Source organism: Brachypodium distachyon, chromosome 2 (assembly GCF_000005505.3).
Source record: "Brachypodium distachyon strain Bd21 chromosome 2, Brachypodium_distachyon_v3.0, whole genome shotgun sequence".
Lineage (NCBI taxonomy): Eukaryota > Viridiplantae > Streptophyta > Magnoliopsida > Poales > Poaceae > Brachypodium > Brachypodium distachyon.
This window is the reverse complement of record NC_016132.3, coordinates 47,386,179-47,405,608: the sequence shown is the minus strand read 5'-3', so window position 1 is coordinate 47,405,608 and position 19,430 is coordinate 47,386,179. Positions and strand designations below refer to the sequence as shown.

General features: G+C 39.8%; 1 protein-coding gene and 1 non-coding gene across 4 annotated transcripts; one reads left to right on the top strand and one right to left on the bottom strand.

Annotated features, from left to right (window-relative positions):
- The first annotated feature begins 331 nt into the window (after window positions 1-331).
- LOC100827067 (symplekin) lies at window positions 332-18,106 on the top strand. Of its 3 annotated transcripts, none has more exons than XM_010233877.3 (28): window positions 332-722; window positions 1,581-1,740; window positions 3,211-3,303; window positions 3,664-3,766; window positions 3,853-4,015; window positions 4,661-4,835; window positions 5,920-6,039; window positions 6,131-6,530; window positions 6,648-6,721; window positions 6,795-7,382; window positions 7,571-7,639; window positions 8,374-8,487; window positions 8,588-8,830; window positions 9,166-9,213; window positions 9,295-9,435; window positions 9,846-10,013; window positions 10,092-10,154; window positions 10,250-10,360; window positions 10,452-10,535; window positions 10,648-10,695; window positions 11,461-11,535; window positions 14,019-14,114; window positions 14,360-14,440; window positions 14,517-14,588; window positions 14,877-14,921; window positions 15,684-15,767; window positions 15,859-15,962; window positions 17,410-18,106. In XM_010233877.3, exons 1-28 carry the CDS (start codon window positions 592-594, stop codon window positions 17,528-17,530), a joined length of 3,774 nt encoding a protein of 1,257 aa, XP_010232179.1. In that variant the 5' UTR covers window positions 332-591; the 3' UTR covers window positions 17,531-18,106. The 3 variants fall into 3 exon arrangements, with proteins under 3 accessions (XP_010232179.1, XP_014754920.1, XP_024314862.1); XM_014899434.2 differs by having other exon boundaries at window positions 17,405-18,106; XM_024459094.1 differs by having other exon boundaries at window positions 6,131-6,721.
- MIR7765 (microRNA MIR7765) lies at window positions 12,813-13,329 on the bottom strand. Its single transcript, NR_127055.1, has one exon. It is a non-coding gene; the product is annotated as a microRNA MIR7765 (primary transcript).
- Window positions 18,107-19,430: the final 1,324 nt, after the last annotated feature.

Sequence of the window (19,430 nt, the reverse complement as noted above, 5' to 3'; positions counted from 1 at the left end):
AACGGGTTTTAAACGTTCCGCTGAGCAGAGATTTAGCGACCGATGGCTCAATTCTCTTGAAAAGCTCACCGGGAGCCCAAAATATCTCGATAGCTCTAAAGAGACCGCACTTTAGAGACCGGAAAACATCTGGCCCATACTGCCATACAGTGAGCACCTTCCGGCCCAAGCAAAGGTCGGGGCATCCACCATCCACGCAAAGCGCCCCGTTGCTTTCGAAGCGGACGGCAGATGATTCACTTGCAGGTGGGTCCCGGGGAAACCCCAGAAGGGACCACCCGTCAGCCTCTCCACCGGCGGCGACGCTGCCCGCACCATAACAATCGTGCTTGCAGACCAAAGAGGCACTTCCGTTGCTGCCTGCCTTCCCTTCCGCTCGTCCTATCTCCCGTGGCCCGTTCCTCGCCTAGCTGTGCTCGTACGGCCGTCGCGCTTCCTTCTCCACGGCCGCCCAAACCCTAGTCAATCGCATCGCCACCACCGCTGCCGCTGTTTCCTCCCCCCCAACCACAAAACTGAGCCCTAGACCTCCTCGGCAGCGGCGAGACCGTAAGGTGCTGCACCCAGTAGCTAGGGTTTTGGCCCCGGGACATGGAATTCCAGGTGGACGGCGCCCTGTGGCCGGAGTCGCGAGGCGGCGCAGCCGAGGCGCCGCCCCCACCGCCACCGAAGGAGCGCGGGGAGGCCCCACCTCCCCGCTTCGATTCGTCGCGTGCCCTAAGGTGAGCTCCCGGGCCTCCTTATCTGTAATCTCGACTTCTCGAGTCCTGATGCGGATGAATAAGCCCACGGGTGCAACGATAAAACTGTTTTCTAGGTTTATGTCATCTGTGTTCAGGATTTGTTATTTTAGTTTTACTTGCAATCCATATAAATTAAATCTCCGGGGAAGTTGTGGTAGTATTTCTATTGTAGATACGCGAGGTTTGTTCTACATTTCTGCAGTTACATTTTTGCACAAGAGCTTGAGCAAGTTCTTACCTTTATTGATGTCGATGTTGGTCTCCATGTCGAATCCATAACCAATAATATCAAAACGAATTAGCTGGCAATAATATTAGAACATTTATTTGGTTTTGGTATCTGGTTTTGCATGAATTGGTAGATGCCATCTAGTGACAAATGTTGGGAACAAGGAAATAATATTACAAAAAAATAGAGCAGGTGGAAAATACTGTCTGCCATACCACTCGACAATAGTTTTAGGTTGATAAATAAGGAGGAAGATTGAGGCTTGTGGAATATGCAGGCATAATCAGTCACTCACTTCTAGTTGTTTCTAGGACTTGCCAGATATTGGGTCAAAACATTATTGGATTTATGAACACTCTTCTTTAAATGGATATGTTATTTCTGATGTCAGGGTGTGTAACTGTGTCCATTTCTTAAGCATCATGTATTTTCTGATAGCTTGTTTATCTTGATTTATGTTTTCTTATTGTATGATGTGCCTTTCAATTGTTTTCTTATTGACCAAATATATTAAAAAAACACTGTCTAATACTTTAATTTTTATTCCCCAGATTACTATGAGAAAAATATTCAGTTTACTCATGCAACTCTTTTTTGATTACATACAGATTGCTGAGAGATCTTGGTACAAATGTAACAGAAGATTTGGTTGTGCTGCTGCCAAATTTGCTGTCATTTTTGAAACACGACGATCCTGCAGTTGTTAAGCAATCTATAGCTAGTGGGACAAATTTGTTTGCTGCTGTATTGGAAGAGATGGCACTTCAGGTCTTTTTTTGTAAAACAGATAATTTATCAATGAATAAATCCACTGCTGTAACTACTATCGGTTGCAATGCTGCTGTTGTTGTTTTATGAGGTTATTTTACTTGTCTCCTAATTGTTTTGGCCTCTTTGGGATTGCGTAAAATTCAACAGAGTGAAAACTATTCCAAATGAAACAACCAACACAAATGATTTTCTACAGACTTGGTGTACAACCGCCAAAGGCAGTGCATTTTGGTTGAATTGCATGTCCTACTTGATTTTCCAGTGTTGTTGATGGCAGTGTCACTGCTTAGACCCAACACTTTGTTGTTTTCACCTCTTTCCAGTAGGCCAGTTTCTTGAAGAGTAACAGCCTTGACCATGATAGAGTGTTCATGATGAGAGCATGTTGTCTCTTGACTATCGGCATGCTTGAGTGTCGCTCTCTCTGTTTTCCCACAATAGAGCTGGAGATCACAAAACTTACTGTGCTACCACTAAAAGGCGATCCGTTTCAGTTGTTTACTGTATTTGATCTATCCAGTGATCAATCTCTTTGTAGTTCTGCTGATACCTTGTCAAGTCTGCTTCTACCATCCATTTTGGCACTCAATAATTAGTTTTTTCCTGGTGTTTTTCCAATGGCCTCTCATTTAGTCATCTGGGAAAACAGTAGACTAAATACCAGAAATGCTAAACTGGTTGGAACAGGGAGTTGCCTGATAGTTTTCTGCCCATCTTACTTACTTGGAAACAAGTGCAATTGAGTTTATTTCCCCCCTCAGTAGACTGTTATTGCAGTAAAGTAATAAAGTGATAATAAGTGCACTGGAGTTTTCTATGCCTTTTCATATTTCCATGAAAAGAGACACAGCCTAAACTTTACCTGATTTGAATTTGTAGTAATATTGAAGAAAATCTATTTGCTTATGTTAGTGATCAATGTAACTTTAACAACTAGTGTATTCCTGTTGTATACCCACGATCATCTCCATTCACTGACAATAGCATTTGTAGTATTAGTAAAAAAAAATATGACTCTACAATCTGAAAGAAACTTCTAGCAAAAGGTCATCCATTAGATTATCCCTTACATATATTAAACTTACATTTTGTACTTCAGTTTTAGAAACTATGCTAGTTTCACCTAATCAAGGAAAAAACAAAGTCTCTTTCAGCAGTTGTGAACTAATTGAACTATTGGAGCATATAAATGGTCTTTGGTTTGGTGTTTGGACTAATTTACAAATGATGGTTTTATACGATTAATATAAGCTAACTGGTGGATAGATTAAGAGAAATCACATGACCTTGTTTTCATTATATTTTAGTTTGTTGTGATAGTACAAATGTGTATTTGGGTTGTCTCGTCATTTCAACATTTTCTCCTGATCTGTATTTCTTGTTACTATCGTCCCTTCAAATGCTTGTAACTTGTTAAGAACAGCTTTATCCGTATTACTCACTTTGTCACTGTATTGCTAAATCTAGATTAACGAGTGTGGAAGAGTGGATGCTTGGCTTGAACAGATGTGGGCTTCGATGAACCAGTTCAAAGATGCAGTCTGTGGTATGATGCACGAGGTTAGTTAATAGTACTTTACACAACTGTAACTGAAATTCAAATTTCAATATATGGTGAACCTGTTGTTGTTCCGTTACCATATTCACAGTATTTAGCACATCATGGAATTTCCGGAGGAACTCTCATATATGCAGACATGTGGCAGTCCTTTATTGTACCCAGCATATATCCAGTAGACATTTTGTGGAGCGTTAGATACGTGTGTATGTTGCACTTTGCCATCGTGTATCTACTGAGAATATCATATATAATGACATTTTTGAAGTTTGAAATGGTGTGGTCAGTGCTGTAATTTCTGCATTTGTAGCCCAACTTACTGGTTGATACTATTATTTATCTGACATAGTGACATGTAACAGCCTGGTCCTATTGCATCTAAACTACTCGCTCTAAAGTTCATTGAAACATGGATCTTGTGCCTCACACCTCAATCCAACAGTGAGCGAATGCAATCAACTGAAGGTAACATTCACCGTATTTGCAGTCACAACTAAATAGACCATATTGTTTTCTCGAAGTAACCATACACATCTTTAATCTAAAAACAGGAAAGAACCGGAGGTTTGATGCTTCTCGATTACCTAAATTTCATCCTAGCCTTGATCCTGTTGTTCTGGAAGCCGACACAAACAGGGCTTTCACCATCCTGGTGGATATTGTTCAATCAGCTTATGCTCATCGAGGATCCTTGTTAGTTGGCACCATTAATTCGTAAGCATCTCTACCAGCTGTATTGTCTAAATGAAGTGGAAGCTGTTCATTTCACCCGCATCTCAAGCATGCCCTCTTTTTGCTAGCTCCTTCGAAATGTGTGGATGAACATTTGTGCTATTTGTAAATTCTGATCTGCTATAGATATATTTAATGCATGTCATTCATTTGGACCGTTTCTAATGTTGTCTCCTATGTATCCACATGTTTGTTCTGAATTCCGAATTTGCATTGTATTGCTCTAGTTTGTGAAGCCCTTTTAGTGGCCTCCCTACTCTTTTCATTCCATATATCCCATAAATCAGGAGCTATATTTGAAGTAGAAGTTATTCATATCACCCCAATCACCAGCCTGCCCTCTTTTCACTAGGTCCTTACATGGATAAATATTTTGCACTATACGCAAAGTTGTTTGCGTTCCATTCAATTAATGTCATTGATTTCACATGTCATGTCCTACCTGTCAACATGTTCATCCTGACCGCTGAACTTGCTGAATTTATTTAAGTGTATTGTCATAATTCAAATGATTTAGTCACTGTACTCATGTCTTAAACTCTTTTCACCCCATATCCATGGTCTATGTACTTTGTGATGTAAACCATATTTGTTATTTTCGGAAATAAGTTCTTTGTCACATGCCAGTCTTGCAGCTATTGGAAAGAATAGGCCGGGTTACTATGACCGTGCACTGTCAGTGTTGTTTGGTTTTGACCCTAATTTGGAGACTTCAAAAGGGGCTCATTCTGCAAGCCTGAGATATTCCCTAAAAACAGCTTTTATAGGGTTTTTACGAAGTCCTTGCCAGGCAATGATTGAGGTGAGCTCACATTGTTTTAGCACTGTCTTCCTCAAACCATTTTTTACGTTTAAAGTGCAAAGTTACTTATGTCTGTTATACATTTCATTTTGCACTTTTGACTGCCACGGTTACCATTTTGACTTGTAGATCTAGTTCAGATACCTTCAAGAAACTATTCAATTAAAATAACATACTCCCTCCGTTCCATAATTCTTGTCGAAATATTACATGTATCTAGACGCTTTTTATGAATAGATACATCCGTATTTGGGTAAATTTGAGACAAGAATTATGGAACAGAGGGAGTACTTTATACCGAAGGTTATTTGGTACAGCTAAAAGTTTTTAAAACAGGTGTGGTTGATTCTGACAAAAAGTAACTAAACTAACTTAAAAGGTGGTTGCATGAAATGGTGAAATATGTTTTTCTTTTTAATGGTAAATTTCCTCCATTTGCTGTGCATCTCACGCATGAAGACCACAGTTGACATGATTCAGCTCATGTATCTATGTTTCGTAAACTCTCTGAATATTGCTTTCATTTGTAAAATGGGAAGGTTCTTCATGTCTAGGGGAACTTGTGATTTGTTGATAGATGGACTGCTGCATTACTAGTTGTCCTTTTATGGTTCTTGACAACATCAGTGTATTTGGATCTGACTTTTTTTGAGCTTGCATCACTTTAATTCTATTTACATCCTTGTTTTATCTTCTTTTGAATTTTTTTGAACGACTGTAAGATCCCTTGACGCTTAAATCCTACTACTTATAGAAATCATTGTAATTGTGTGCTTCAATCCATGATAATGCTCTCATGATTGAGCTGTGTGAAAAGCTTGGTGTCCCTTCTTTGTTGTATCTGTTCATAACTAGATGAACTAGATTTTATTTGCTCTCTTCTGAAGCCTGTCTTGGTTTCTGCGCTTCTACAAAAAAAATTGTGCCGCTAGTTGCCTTTTACTTCTCTTATTCTGCCTAAGATTTGCACACATCTCTTTAGGCTGTACTGGTTTCTTCATATTTTTGCTGAACTTAATTCATTTCATGTGCCTGAATCTGGTTTTGAATGTCAAGTTAATAATACCCATTTTTCTCTGGACAGTCCAAGGACATACTAGTAAGGCGGCTTCGAGCACTGAGCCCAGGTGAAGCAACAGAACAGATTATTAGGCAGGTAGAGAAGATGTCTAGAAATATAGAGCGCACTTCTCGTGCCAGCAAGGTAATTGTGGTGTCAATGGATCTGGCATATATGTTTCAGAAGTTTGTTTTCTGATTCTTTTGATGAATTTAAAATGTTCTCGTGTTAATAGGAGGAGCTTCCAGCATGGGAGGTGCCTCATGGAGATCTTAATCGGAAGAATCCTGCTGCCAGATCAGGCGACACTCTTGCTATGGCTGAGGGCATAGCTAAGAGAGCAAGATTTGATAGCTCTGCAGGTTCAAATCTGCTAGTTCAGGGAATGCCTGATTATTCTGATATGCAGATTGAAAATGACGCCAACGTGGGTCATTCCTCTGATCCCCCATCTCTCTTGAGTACCGATGTGTCTCCTGTTGAGAAGATGATCGAAATGATAGGTGCGTTACTTGCTGAAGGGGAAAGAGGAGCTGAATCCCTTGGTATTCTTATATCATCAGTAGAGTCAGACGTCATGGCTGACATTGTGATAGAGACAATGAAGCATCTACCCGAAGCTCCTTTTCCATTAGGTACAAATTATGGCCTACAACCAAATTTTCAATCTGCCCTCCAGTCCCCCAACCGAGAAAAAATTACCTTCAGTTCACACTCTTTGACCTTCATGCCACAACTATTACAATCTGCAGATGAAGTAGGCATTTCACCACCTGATGCACTTCCTACGCCCGGTGTTTCTGATTCTAAGCGTGACCCCAGAAGAGTATGATCTGTCTTTACTTTACATTTTATGAAGTCAAAGATGTGCCTATTGTGAAAATGTCAATGTGTTGCAGGATCCTCGCCGCCTTGATCCACGGCGAACAGTTGCACCTGCTGCTACTAGTCCCATACAGGTGAAGGTGGAAACCACCAGTGTGCATCAGACGGATAATTTTTCAAATATACCTTCTCCTATTTCTGGGAAGGTTGAAAACCACGCAGATTATTCAGGAGACCTACCCGAAAATGAAGATGAGGAGCATACATCCTCTCAGCCTGATGAAACAATTGGCAAAGAGATATCTGAGTCTTTGGAAAATGGCACAGAACCAGAGACAAACTTTGAAGTGCAAGCACCGGTGGAAGCCAGATTTAATTCTTCTGATGTTGATGGGGAGAAGACCAATCCCTTGTCTCAAGAAGCTATTTCGAACGACGAATTTGATAGTATGGACTTGGACGTTGATCCCTTTTCGCCAGTCTCCAAGGCATCAACACCAGAGGAGACCAATCATGAGTTGCCACTTCTTCCATCTCATTTGGAATTAAGTGACAGTGAGAAACTATCATTGCACAAATTAACTGTTAGGAGGATAATTGATGATTACAAGAACAACAGCCTTAACACAAGATTTTCCTTGCTTGCTCATTTGGTTGCTCAGGTATTCATTTGATATTATAATAGTTGTCCTATAAAATTCTTTCCCAAATTCCTTCTCTATATAAGCATCTCAAATTTCTAGTTTACTTTGCTGGTGTTATTCAATAATACTGCTGCTAATGTGGATTGCTTAGATGCTTGTTCTGCCACAGTTATATTTTCTGATTTTTGTCATCTGTAACATGTCAGAGTACGGCTGATGATAATATTATGGAATTGATTCAGAAGCACATTATCTTCCATTATCATGACCAAAAGGTACTTACTGGTGGTGTGCTATATAATATTCCACTATTTGATCAGCATATTTGAATAGGATAAAAAAATTTCTTGGATCTAATACAGGCACTGGACTAGTTTTAGGGTCTTGAATTTCTGATAGGTTATGCATTTGGATTGTAGAGTAAATTTAGGTCATTTTATTTTGTCAGATGTAAGCTAAGCAATAGAGCTGAGCAGGCTCAGTTTTTTTGCTTGGACTGGACTTGGCGGAAATTCAAATTTCATGTCATAACAAGCTGATCGTAGGCACAAGATAAGCTTTAGAAGTATCTGAATTGATTTTGTGCTGAGCTGGGATTTGCTTGGATAGGCTGGCATGCTCATAAATATTCTGATTTGAACAAAGCTCATTCTTGTCCTAATTTCTTCTGTCCTGTTCGAGCATCCATATGTGTAGATGATTGCTGCAGCGGCTCTAGGGTTCGGTAAATCATCTGTTCAAGTGATCTTGTGTTTCCGGACTTGCATATAGTTGTTGAGTCCACCTTCCTGAGCTATAGCTACTTAAACTTTCTTCAGGTTGAGATTATATGTGTTAATCAAGCTTGTACGCAAGATAAGCTGATCAAAATGAAAATGGGTTCTATTTGAGCTGGCTAGGCTCGTATTCTAACTGTAATTGCCCCAAAAGAGCCTATTCACCATGAACTATCCCACTTCATATTAAGTAATTGCAAGATTCTCACTTCTGAATCATTTGTTTTTCCTAGGGTCATGAACTGGCTATGCATGTGTTGTATCAGCTGCAATGTGTCAATGTTGCTGATTCACCAGAAAGTTCTACTCCTGCTTCTAAACATTACGAGAAGTTCTTCATTTCACTTGTAAGTTAGCTTATCGTATTCTGATTTCTGGGGCATTGTCTTCTAGCTGAAAGTTGAACTTACAAGGTTAATATATTTTTGTGATTTGTTTTGAACTCAGGCAAGGTCCTTGATCGATTCGCTACCTGCTTCGGATAAATCTTTTAGTAAACTTCTATGTGATGCCCCATGTTTGCCTGAGTCTCTTTTTAGATTACTAGAGAGTCTTTGCATGTCACAAGGAAACAGCCAACAAACAAAGGACAGCGATGGTGACCGTGTCACCCAAGGCCTGGGAACTGTATGGAGTCTGATTTTAGTGCGGCCTCCACTTCGGCAAGCTTGCTTGGATATTGTTCTAAAGGTTTGTAGTGTTTGGTTTTCAAATGGCAGTATATTTATAAATATTCTTTAAAGTATTCTACTATATTTTTTTTAATACAAATAACTTATTTTGAGTTAAGAAAGGTGGTTCTGCTATTCATTGCCTTGAAGCATTTCAGAGTTAAGTTATTTTGCTTTCATCTCTGTAATAACCGCTATAACCCTATGTATCCTAAAGATCAAACATTTGATATTTATGGTTTAAATACTTTATTAGCATTACTTTGATGACATAGTTTTTTGTGTGTCTGTTAATGCTTAATAGACTAGTTATCATCTGTGAACTATGCGTCACTTATTGCTACGAATTTACAGTGTGCCATTCACTCACAAGATGAAGTCAGGGGGAAGGCGGTTAGATTGGTATGGAGCAGCTCTCTTCAACTTTTGCATTTATTTGGTATCATGATATGATACTGATGCTGATATATTTGTATACACTAGGTTTCAAAAAAGCTCTATGATCTAACATATGCAGCAGAAAAGGTCGAGCAGTTTGCCACTGAAAGTCTTCTGGCAGTTGCTAATAAGCATGGTGTGGAGACAGATGTTAACTTCACAACCTCAAAGGACTGTACAACCGAGGTAATGTTTGATGATTTTGATCCTTATTATGGTTAGGCGTTCTGTACTCTGTAATGCACCTACGCTCTTCTAGGAATTAAAAAACAAGGCTGATTATCCGACTTATGTGGTTATTGAATCTATTAGCATGAAATGTGTTTTAGGGTCTTACCTCTGTTAGAAAAGAAAAAGAGGTAAGATCCTAAAAGGTTAAAACATATTCCTGCCCAATTTTCTTAATTTGTGTTGGCTGATTTGGCTGCCAAAGAATGTGTTGCTTCTCAGTTCTCACACTTCCACAACTAGGTGTGATAAGTTTGGTAGGCAAATTCCCCCTCATCTTCTCCAGAGAGCGATAAAATGTCTTTATATGACTTTCATACTGCAGTTTGGTCGATTGTTTGAATGATAGATGGTTTTCATGAAAGCAGTTTGAAGTAGGCAGCCAGGAGACTTCAGTTAGTGGCTCCCAGATTTCAGATGCGGGGTCTTCTGAAAATGGCTCTGCCAAGACCCCTTTAGCTTCACCAAAACAATCAGCAGTATCTGTATCTGAGGCCAAACGCCATAGCTCATTGTTTTTTGCACTTTGCACAAAGGTATCCTGTTCAGAATACTGTATTGTCTCTTGTATATTTTTTCCGAAGAGGTCGTAAAACCATTCTGTGTTGTTCCAGAGACCCACTCTTCTTGGACACCTGTTCAATGTTTATGGAATGTCTCCAAAAGTCGTCAAGCAGGTGCTACTTTTAACTTGTGTTGTGAAGTTGAAGGTTTTTAGATTTTGAGTATTGAATTACAAGAATGATTGCAAATTATGGTGCAAATTGTGCAGTGTATCCATTGGCATATACCCACCCTTGTAAGGAATCTGGGATCCTCATGTTCTGAGATGCTGGACATTATTCATAATCCACCTGAAGGCAGTGAAGAACTTGTTATCATGGTAAAACAATATATCTCTAACTTTCCCTTTGTACATTACTGCCAACATAGGAGTTTCTTATACTTTTTTTTGCTTCTTTCTCTTTCTAAAGATACTGCAAACTCTGACTGAAGAATCAAATCCTTCAGCCAAGCTGGTAGTGGCTGTTAAACATCTATATGAGACCAAGTTAAAGGTTTGTACTCCTTTTTCTTTCATTGTGTGCTACCCCGAAGTCCTTTGTCAATGCCCTGTAAGTAGATTGTTTATGCAGTGCCTCTATTGACTGTTGTAATTTTCTGTGGCAGGATGCGTCTATTCTCATTCCATTGCTATCCTCATTTCCGAAGGAAGAGGTATTGGTTTCTGTTTATACTGATTGTCTAGATCTATTTTAACTGAGAAGCAGAAATAATGTCATTGCGATGTTAGTAGTTGTAAGGTCATGTATACTCTGCACAATCTGGTCCATTTTCTGGCCAATTGCTGATCTGTGAGACAGCAGTAAGTTGGTGGTTACTCAATCAACATTGCCGGGTACCTTGGAAAGGCTTGGATCAGCTAATTTACATTGTTTGGTGTGCAGCTTCTCCTTCCCAAATAATAGCTCATGCCATAGAATCCCTGAGATGTTTTCTTTGTGGGAAAATGTTACTGTTCATGGCTGGAGTCTTGTGTGTCCTGATCTAGTTTATGGAATCCTTTCACTACTGGCCTCTAGATATCCAGTTATGTAATGTGCTCCAGTTAAGCTGTTGTCTGGTTCTTAGGTATGCCGTTTTTTGTGCTAAGTTCAGACTCGCTGTATATATATTAAACCATGCACAGCTGTTGTCAGTTTGTTTTGGAGTTCCAAATGTTTCTGGAATGCAGCATTATTCTGCAACTGATAATAAATGCATTCTAAAAAGTCGTTTTGAAAGTTTGTCGGAGGATGTTGTGTACTGTGTTATCCTTTCCCCTTGCGCTTGTGTGTATGTATATAATCTATTATCCATATGCTTCTATTGGATGCCATATTCACTCTGGCATTTTACGGTTCACATGATTATGGACTTTATATTTTAAAATGTTTCATTTAATGTCATGTTTGTTGCTTACCTTCATCTGTTTGGTCTCAGGTGCTGCCGATATTTCCGAGACTAGTTGATCTCCCACCTGACAAATTCCAAGATGCGCTTGCTCGGATATTGCAGGTAGCTTTATCGTGATTATTTGTTACTCCCTTAATATTTTTTCTTTTTAGAACACATCTCTCCCTTGATAGTGTTGCGTTTCTATGTGACGGCGTTCCATAAAAGTTGTATAGGGTAGGTGTATTTGTTTCTCTAATAATTTGAGATCAACACTTCTCCATATCACAATTAACTGATCATTAAATATTGTTTGTCATTGCCGGTCTTCAATTATTCCTACCTCTTGGTTTCTTTGCCACCAAATAAGTTTGCATTGGTACTTGGAATTTTAAGTTCAGACATTTGTTTAATATCCCATCTGTTCCTTATATGCTCCATTTTGTTTTTCCTAACAGGACTTTGTAGTTAGTACCTTAAATCAAGTGTGCATTATCTGTAGTCATGCAGTCACTGGTTTGTACCAGTAATCCAGTTGCATTATCTTTGCTTGTTAGTCTGTAATGTGTCAGTGATGACTGGTACCTTAAAAGCTGGTACACCCATTGGTAGGCACAATCATTCTTGTCATTCTGTTCTGCCTGTCAGGGATGCAAATGGGTTTGATTTGCCGCCCCTCTGAAGATTAGTGGTAAAACAGAAGCCGGCCCTCAAAAGTCAAAACAAGCATAAAACCATGCCAGCCATTGGATTGACCTGCCCTAACTACGGCGAAAGACCGAGTTGTACTTTTCAAAACTCTGCCGTCTGCTCTCTCTTTTCTGGGTACCTCTGCTCCTAGGACCGGAATGCCGCTTCCCAGAGTTGCTTACTAGCGTCTCATCGGTAGGTTTGTGCTACAAACTTGCTGGTGACCACTGGCCACTTACACCATTTGATCCTGTACCTTGTTGCTGGATGCTGCACTGTGACAAGACTTCCTGGACAGACAACATTGAAACATGGAGGTGGTGCTATTAAGGAAAACAATGACACATGGCAGGTGTTGGACATGGTGGGTAGGTGCACCATCTTGAGGTTCTTGACACCGAGGAGCAAGATGAACCGAGGAAGCCAGCACTGTGTTGCCAATAAAGTAAACAGAGCCAGCCGGTAGTGAAGAAATTTGAGGACATTGTGCCTTGTTCACGGCCATGGTAATGTTGTTTGCTGTAACCAAAGCTGAGCGAAGAAATTAAACAGCAAAACAATTCTTCCACTATTTGAGATGAGAGCTGTCCTATATCCCGCCCCTGTCAGCGAACCTAATTCAATTGCTAGTAATTCTTGACGCGACGGGCTACCCTCTAAACCCCTTTGCATGTAGCGGGTCGAAGAGGTAATTGCACCACTGGTCCAACAACTTGAGAGGTGTGAGCATTTTAGTCCAACTTCTTGTAAAATGGGAAAACCTAGTCCTAGAAGTTGAGATGTGGAAGCATTTTAGTCCAATTAGTCCGAATTGGACAGGTGGCAGCAACATGAAGTCACGTCGGACCCGTAGAAATTTCGCAAAAAGGGCCCCCGGACAGGAATGATTTATGCACATGTCCCCGGTACACGCCGAGAGTCCCGTCGGCTGCTCGGTTTCCGTTGACTACGACGGGCAGGGTGTTGAGATCGTGCAAGCCGTTGCCGCCGGGGACGGAGGCAGTGCGCGTGCCGGACCTGCTAGTCACGCCCCAGGAGGTGAGCGGGATGCGCAATAATCACAGGGGGTTTTCTTTTCAGAAAAAAAACCCAGAAACTGTCTGGGCCAACTATACAGGACACGTGTCAACACTTATTGGTTTGGACCTCTAACCAATCTGCATCTCAACTTCTAGGACTAGTTTTTCTCATTTGCAACTTGTTGGACTAAAATGCTCCACCTCACAAATTGTTGGACCAATGGTGCAATTACCTCCAGGTCGAAATACATAGGGATCACTGAATCTAACTGCTGAACTATGACTAAATTGTGAGCCTTCCATTGACTGCTTAAGCATTTTGATGAACTAGTTGGACTTGCACCTGCTAAATTCTAACTGCTGAACTGTTACTAAATTTTAGACCTTCCACTGACTGCTTAAGCATTTGGATGAATTGGTTGGTAATCAAAGTTACTGAAAGGTCTAGTGGTAAGATTAGGAGGGTCACATCGGTGAACAAGTTATCAAGTGCTATGTAACATCTACACATCGTAGGCCTTCCCAAGTCTAGATGTAGTCGTGGCCAGTCCCAATATGCATTGAAGTAATGTTAGTGCTGAAGTATGATTGGGTCGTGCACCTTTCCTAAACGTTTGACTTGATTGGTTTGTTATACCAATTGGTGATCTTAATCAGCATATTTGGCCTCTTTATTCTGGGAACATGTTAATTATTTCATTGAGCTTTATTTTTCTGTGTTAGCTTTGCAGAACAATTTCTGTTTTTGTAACACTAAGCATGAGTCTCTTTTTTTTCTGACTCGCAACAATCCCCATGTCAGCGATTTTGTTCCAAGGATGCTCTCTTTAAGCTATTTTCAGCAAAAAAAAATGCTGTTTTGCTAATCTTTGAGTTAACCAACTCTGCTTCTGGCAGGGATCTGCACACACTGGTCCAGCATTAACTCCTGCTGAAGTTCTGATTGCAATCCATGATATTAATCCAGAAAAGGATCAAGTTCCCCTAAGGAAGGTAATAACATTTGTTATTGTTTTTTAATGATATCTCATGGCATTCTGACATAGTTTGAGCATATTCTTAGTGTGCCTTCATTCCAAGAGAATCATGTAGTTTCACCTCAAAACACATATTCTTGGACACGCCATGTGAATGTCTAGATTTTATAGCCAAATACATGCATATGCATGTGTGCCAATTTGTAATGTGGATTTTATTGCAGTTTTACCAACCACTGATAGAAATAAACGTATTTTCAGGTCATAGATGCTTGCACTGCTTGCTTTGAGCAGCGGACGGTATTCACTCAGCAAGTTTTGGAGAAGTCACTGAATAAATTGGTACTTGCATGATCACACCATTATCGTGTGCAGTATATTCATACATATATATTCCTTAATTGTTCGGTTCATGCAGGTTGACAATGTACCAGTTCCTCTTCTATTTATGAGAACAGTTATTCAAGCGCTCGATGCTTTCCCTGCTTTGGTACGTCTGTACTCATGTTGATTTATGTGCAATGAATAATATTCTGATTATATAGCACTTTTAGAAAGTGGAACGTTACTTGCTCATCAGTGGTTTATGTATTTGCACCTTACATCCCCCTCTATGTTTTCTTCAGTGATTCGAGCATAGTTTTGTTCCACAGAATAGAAACAAGTTGTCTTGCCAGTTTACACTCTTCCTCTTCTCAAAATGAACCTCTTTAGGACAAAACAGCATGGAAGTTTGGAGAATATTTTTCAGTGGTTTGATTATTGTTTATTTCATCAGGTTGATTTTGTCATGGAAATACTCTCCAGACTTGTTAATAAGCAGGTTCGTCAATTTCCTTTGGTTACACTATCTGTTTCTTCCATTGCCTGTGATTGACTGTATGGTCCATATGAGATCCCTGTTGTATCATGATATTTTTTGCTCCAATAAACCTCAGATAGTTAATTGTAGAAAAATGTTATCAGGATGTGTTCAGTGAAACCTTTTTAAACTTTGTCTATCTATCTTGACATAAAGAAACGATATATGTACGCTTGTCTTCAAAACCCTTTCACCGTATTATTATTGTAAATAGAAAGGTATACTTGTCAGTCCTGAGCTCTAAAACCGTCTGAGTTGTAACCTCGACCTGTTAGAACTGTGCACTTTACAACCTCGGGTGGTTTTGCAAGTGATTTTGGCTGACGTCTTTGTCCATCACTGCCATGTCATGAACAAATCAGAGAGAGCCACTGTTTTGATTTTCAAGGTTGCAATTCAGACGGTTTTAGAATTCATTCATCTGGACTTCTATGAGATTCTGGGGGTAAAACATGGACCTTTTCTTATAAATATACTACTCCCTCTGGCCGGAATTACTTGTCGCAGATTTAGTAATTCCGGCTGGAGGGAGTACAAAAGTGAAAATGGTGGTCAATTTTTTTTTTGAGACTGACTGGCGAGAATTATGATGCCTTCTTGATCTCTGAAATCATAATCCATTTGAGTTTATCTTGTTTATTTGCTAAGGAACTTAGAGATGAAAGTTCATTCATCAACTTTAATTGGCAGTTCTGAAGCTTGAGTTTTTCTCCCCTGTTGCAGATATGGAAAATGCCAAAGCTTTGGGTTGGGTTCTTAAAATTGGCATTCCAGACTCAGCCACGCTCTTTTGATGTTTTGTTACAGGTATGAGTACTTCTCTGTTATGTTAGTGAATACGTTGCTGCATATACGTTTTGGTATTTTTACTGACATACCATTGAAATGCTGCATGTAGCTGCCTCCAGCACAACTTGAAATTGCCTTGAACAAGTATCCGAATCTACGAACACATCTTTCTTCTTTTGTCAATCAACGGAACGCGCACGGTATCTTGCCCAGGTACTTCCATTTACCACTATTAATTTGAACAGCTTACTAAAATTATGTACTCCCTCTTGATAAACTTGACCATAAAATACTTACCCCTACCTGTTAGGGTGCACTAAATACCGATTCACCAAAACTAGTGGCAGCTCTGTATTGTTTGTCACTGTTATTTCTATTGTAAATTAGGGCTCCTAGTTAATGAGCTGGGTCTGGGTGTGCACGTTAATTGTATTGCTGTGTGGAGTGCCCAGGCTCGGCACCTTCAATTGTTCTTCGACTAAAATTTGCAACCTTGGCACAGATCTATTCTAGACCTCCTGTAAATCAATTCCTAGGTTTTCTATTTGGAGTTTATGATGAATTTTGTGCACATGGGGTTTTGTCGTGTCTTAAGCACCAAGTTAACCAGGTGGCATGTAGGTGTCGCCAAAGCGGAAAGACGCTTGGGTCTTGCCTCACCTTGTCAGTGTATGGTGTCCACGCTGCGTCATGTCCCTGCCTAGGTGGTTGTTGCACCATGGTGTTGCAGGTGACAAGACAGGCGTCATGGATGACTTGCAAAGGGGAATTGAAGATAAGGGGCCTTGCTAAAGAAAAGATGCACGTGTCTGAACGCAAGGCAGAGGGCAAGAGGAGGAGGCACGCAGCACCTCAAAACCTAGTGCTTCCCTCTTCCCAGTTGATATGGCCTAGCGCTGGTGCTGCTTTCCTCAGGCCTCTGCTCGGCATGAGCTCTGGTTCCATTCTCCAGGCCTCTCAAAAGAATCTGATTTGGATCAACTCTCAGTCTACCCCTTTCTCTTCTCCCATCTTCTGTCTTCTTTCTTCCCTTATTTTCCTGCCCCTGTTGGCTTCTCTGTTCTATTTCTTCCATATCGGATGCTTATGTAGTTTGGTGACGTTGATGCATATTGCTTAGTGATTTACTTAGGTGCTTAGTGATGTTACAGTGCTTAACTCTACTGCCTACTGATGTAGTTATGTTGATGCATGCGCATATATATTGCTTATTATCTGGATAGGATGTGTGCATGGTGTCACCTTGCTGCACGCTTTAGGTAGTTTGGCCGTGGTAAGATATACTCTCCTTCGCCCTTATCCCTGAAAAGGCACTCGAGAATACATTTCCTATGACATGCATAGTTGTATGTCCATCATATCGTGCGTAGGGTACACTGAGTTGCTTACTAGTTGTAAACTACTACCTCCGTTCCATAATTCTTGTCTCAAATTTGCCCAAATATGGATGTATCTATTCCTAAAAAATGTCTAGATACATGTAATATTTCGACAAGAATTATGGAACGGAGGGAGTAATAAGTTCCGTCAGTTTTAATTGGTCTCATGTGAGAATATGACCAGTGTAGATTAATACATGATATTTTGAGAAGAACACTCTGAAAGTATCAGTTAATAATCTTATTTCTAACACCTCTTGTATAATGATTTCTTAGTGCAGACAGACTTTGAAAGTATTGGGCTTCATCAATGAACCACAGCAGGCATCAGTGCCATTTGTGCCTGCTTCATTACAAACAGCAGACACGACTTCCTCTCTTCCCGGTGCAACCCTAATGTGAATTGTGGTGATTTAAATTGTAAAAGTAATCAGGTGCAAGAATATCACAGAAGCATATACAACGATGGTATGGGCCTGAGATGGTGCCTGAGATGGCACAAATGAAGACGGTTTTATCCTGTCATGCCTCTGGAGTTGGTGCCTTACTTGACTCGGTGTAAGCAAGTGCACAGCTCTCGAGGTGATTGATTAAAGGGATGTGTTTGTGCTGGAGTGGTTGCATCTACGAATGCGAATCAGTGTTGTACAGTAGCTCTGTAGCTGTACTCTTATGGTAAAAAGTAGTTCCATTCGCAGGCTGAGGCCTCGGAGTCGAGCGAAGGCCATAGGCAATGATCTAAAGATAGAGAACGGATATTACTTGATCACCATGTTTCCGCCAAAGAGTGGTTGCACGCTGATCCATTATTTTTGCAGAGAGCCGACATTTGACTGATTTGCGCTGACCGAGTAACCATTGGTGCTGTGCTAACAATTTGTTGGTGCATTGTAATGTTGTATATTCTTATATTATTAAATGTTTAGTTAGCTGCTAGCATATTTACCTTTTTGTTAAATAGTCATCTGTCAGCACTAATTTATCGTCGCTTTGATAAGATTAGTAGAATGTTGATAGTCAATAATACTCTGATCCATAATAGGTGTGTCGTGTACAACTTTGTATCCCTTTGATCCTAAATTCTTTACTCAAATTTGTCCAAATATGAATGTATAATTCTTAAAAAGCGTCTAGATACATGTAATATTTCGACACAATTTAGGATCGGATACAAAATTAGCCATGCTTATTATGTATCGCAGGGATTATAAAATATGACATGGTTGGCAGAAGTGATGTTGTTTGGATTGGCTAATGCGATCGACAGGTTAAGGCTAAGGAGAGTTATACACGTTCGCTCGTTGGTCAAAACGCGCGACGCCAAATCCTTAGAATTGATTGACTGGCCAGAGTTGCATGTATGCAACGCAGCATCCTAAATCGATTGACTGGCCAGAGTTGCATGCTTGCAAAAAAAAAAAACCGGAATGACCGCGCGACATACGTTTTTTTTTTTGGCTAAGCTTCGTTCAATGTGAAAAAACCGCTAACTGCACAGAAAGGAAGATGCAAGTTGATTTCTGAAAAATAAAATGACCTATATAGCTAAAATCGTCAATCCCATTCGCAGTCTGTTTTCGCTATTGAAATTGTATCTCATTCAGATGTCCAAAAGAAATTAAAAGGAGAAGTCACATAGTACTTTGAAAAAGTTTACTCCCTCCGATCCATATTACTTATGTCAAATTTACTCAAATATGAATGTATCTATGTTTAAAAAACGTTTAGTTACATGTGATATTTCGACAAGTAATATGGATCGGAGGGAGTACCCTGTGATGACTTAGTACTAACATGGTGGTCAGTTCATATATTATGGTATGGTAATTTTAACACACATAAATCAGCGTCCTATTTTGTATGTAGTTATCACATGGTATTTGTTAATATCAGAGGTGGCAACTTCATATATATTGGGTTGCTAATTTGTTGCACAAATCACCATCCTATTTTGTATGGAGTTATCCTGTGGTATTAATATCAGAAATGGCAACTTGATATATTATCGGGTGGGAATTGAATATATATTGGGATGCTAATTTTATTGCACAAACCACCATCTTATTTTGTATGTAATTACCCCATGGTATTATCACATGGTAACTTTTTATTAGAAGTCTCGCAACTTGATATATTAATGTGTGGTAGTCCATCCAATTCTAAATTTTGTCATGATTTTAGTTCAAATTTGAACTAGAGCCACGACAAGAATTTCGCATCAAATGGAGTAATTTTTAAGCCAACATTACTTTCTATAGAAACATATAATATAAGATCTAGATCCGAAGACGGATCGTAAATC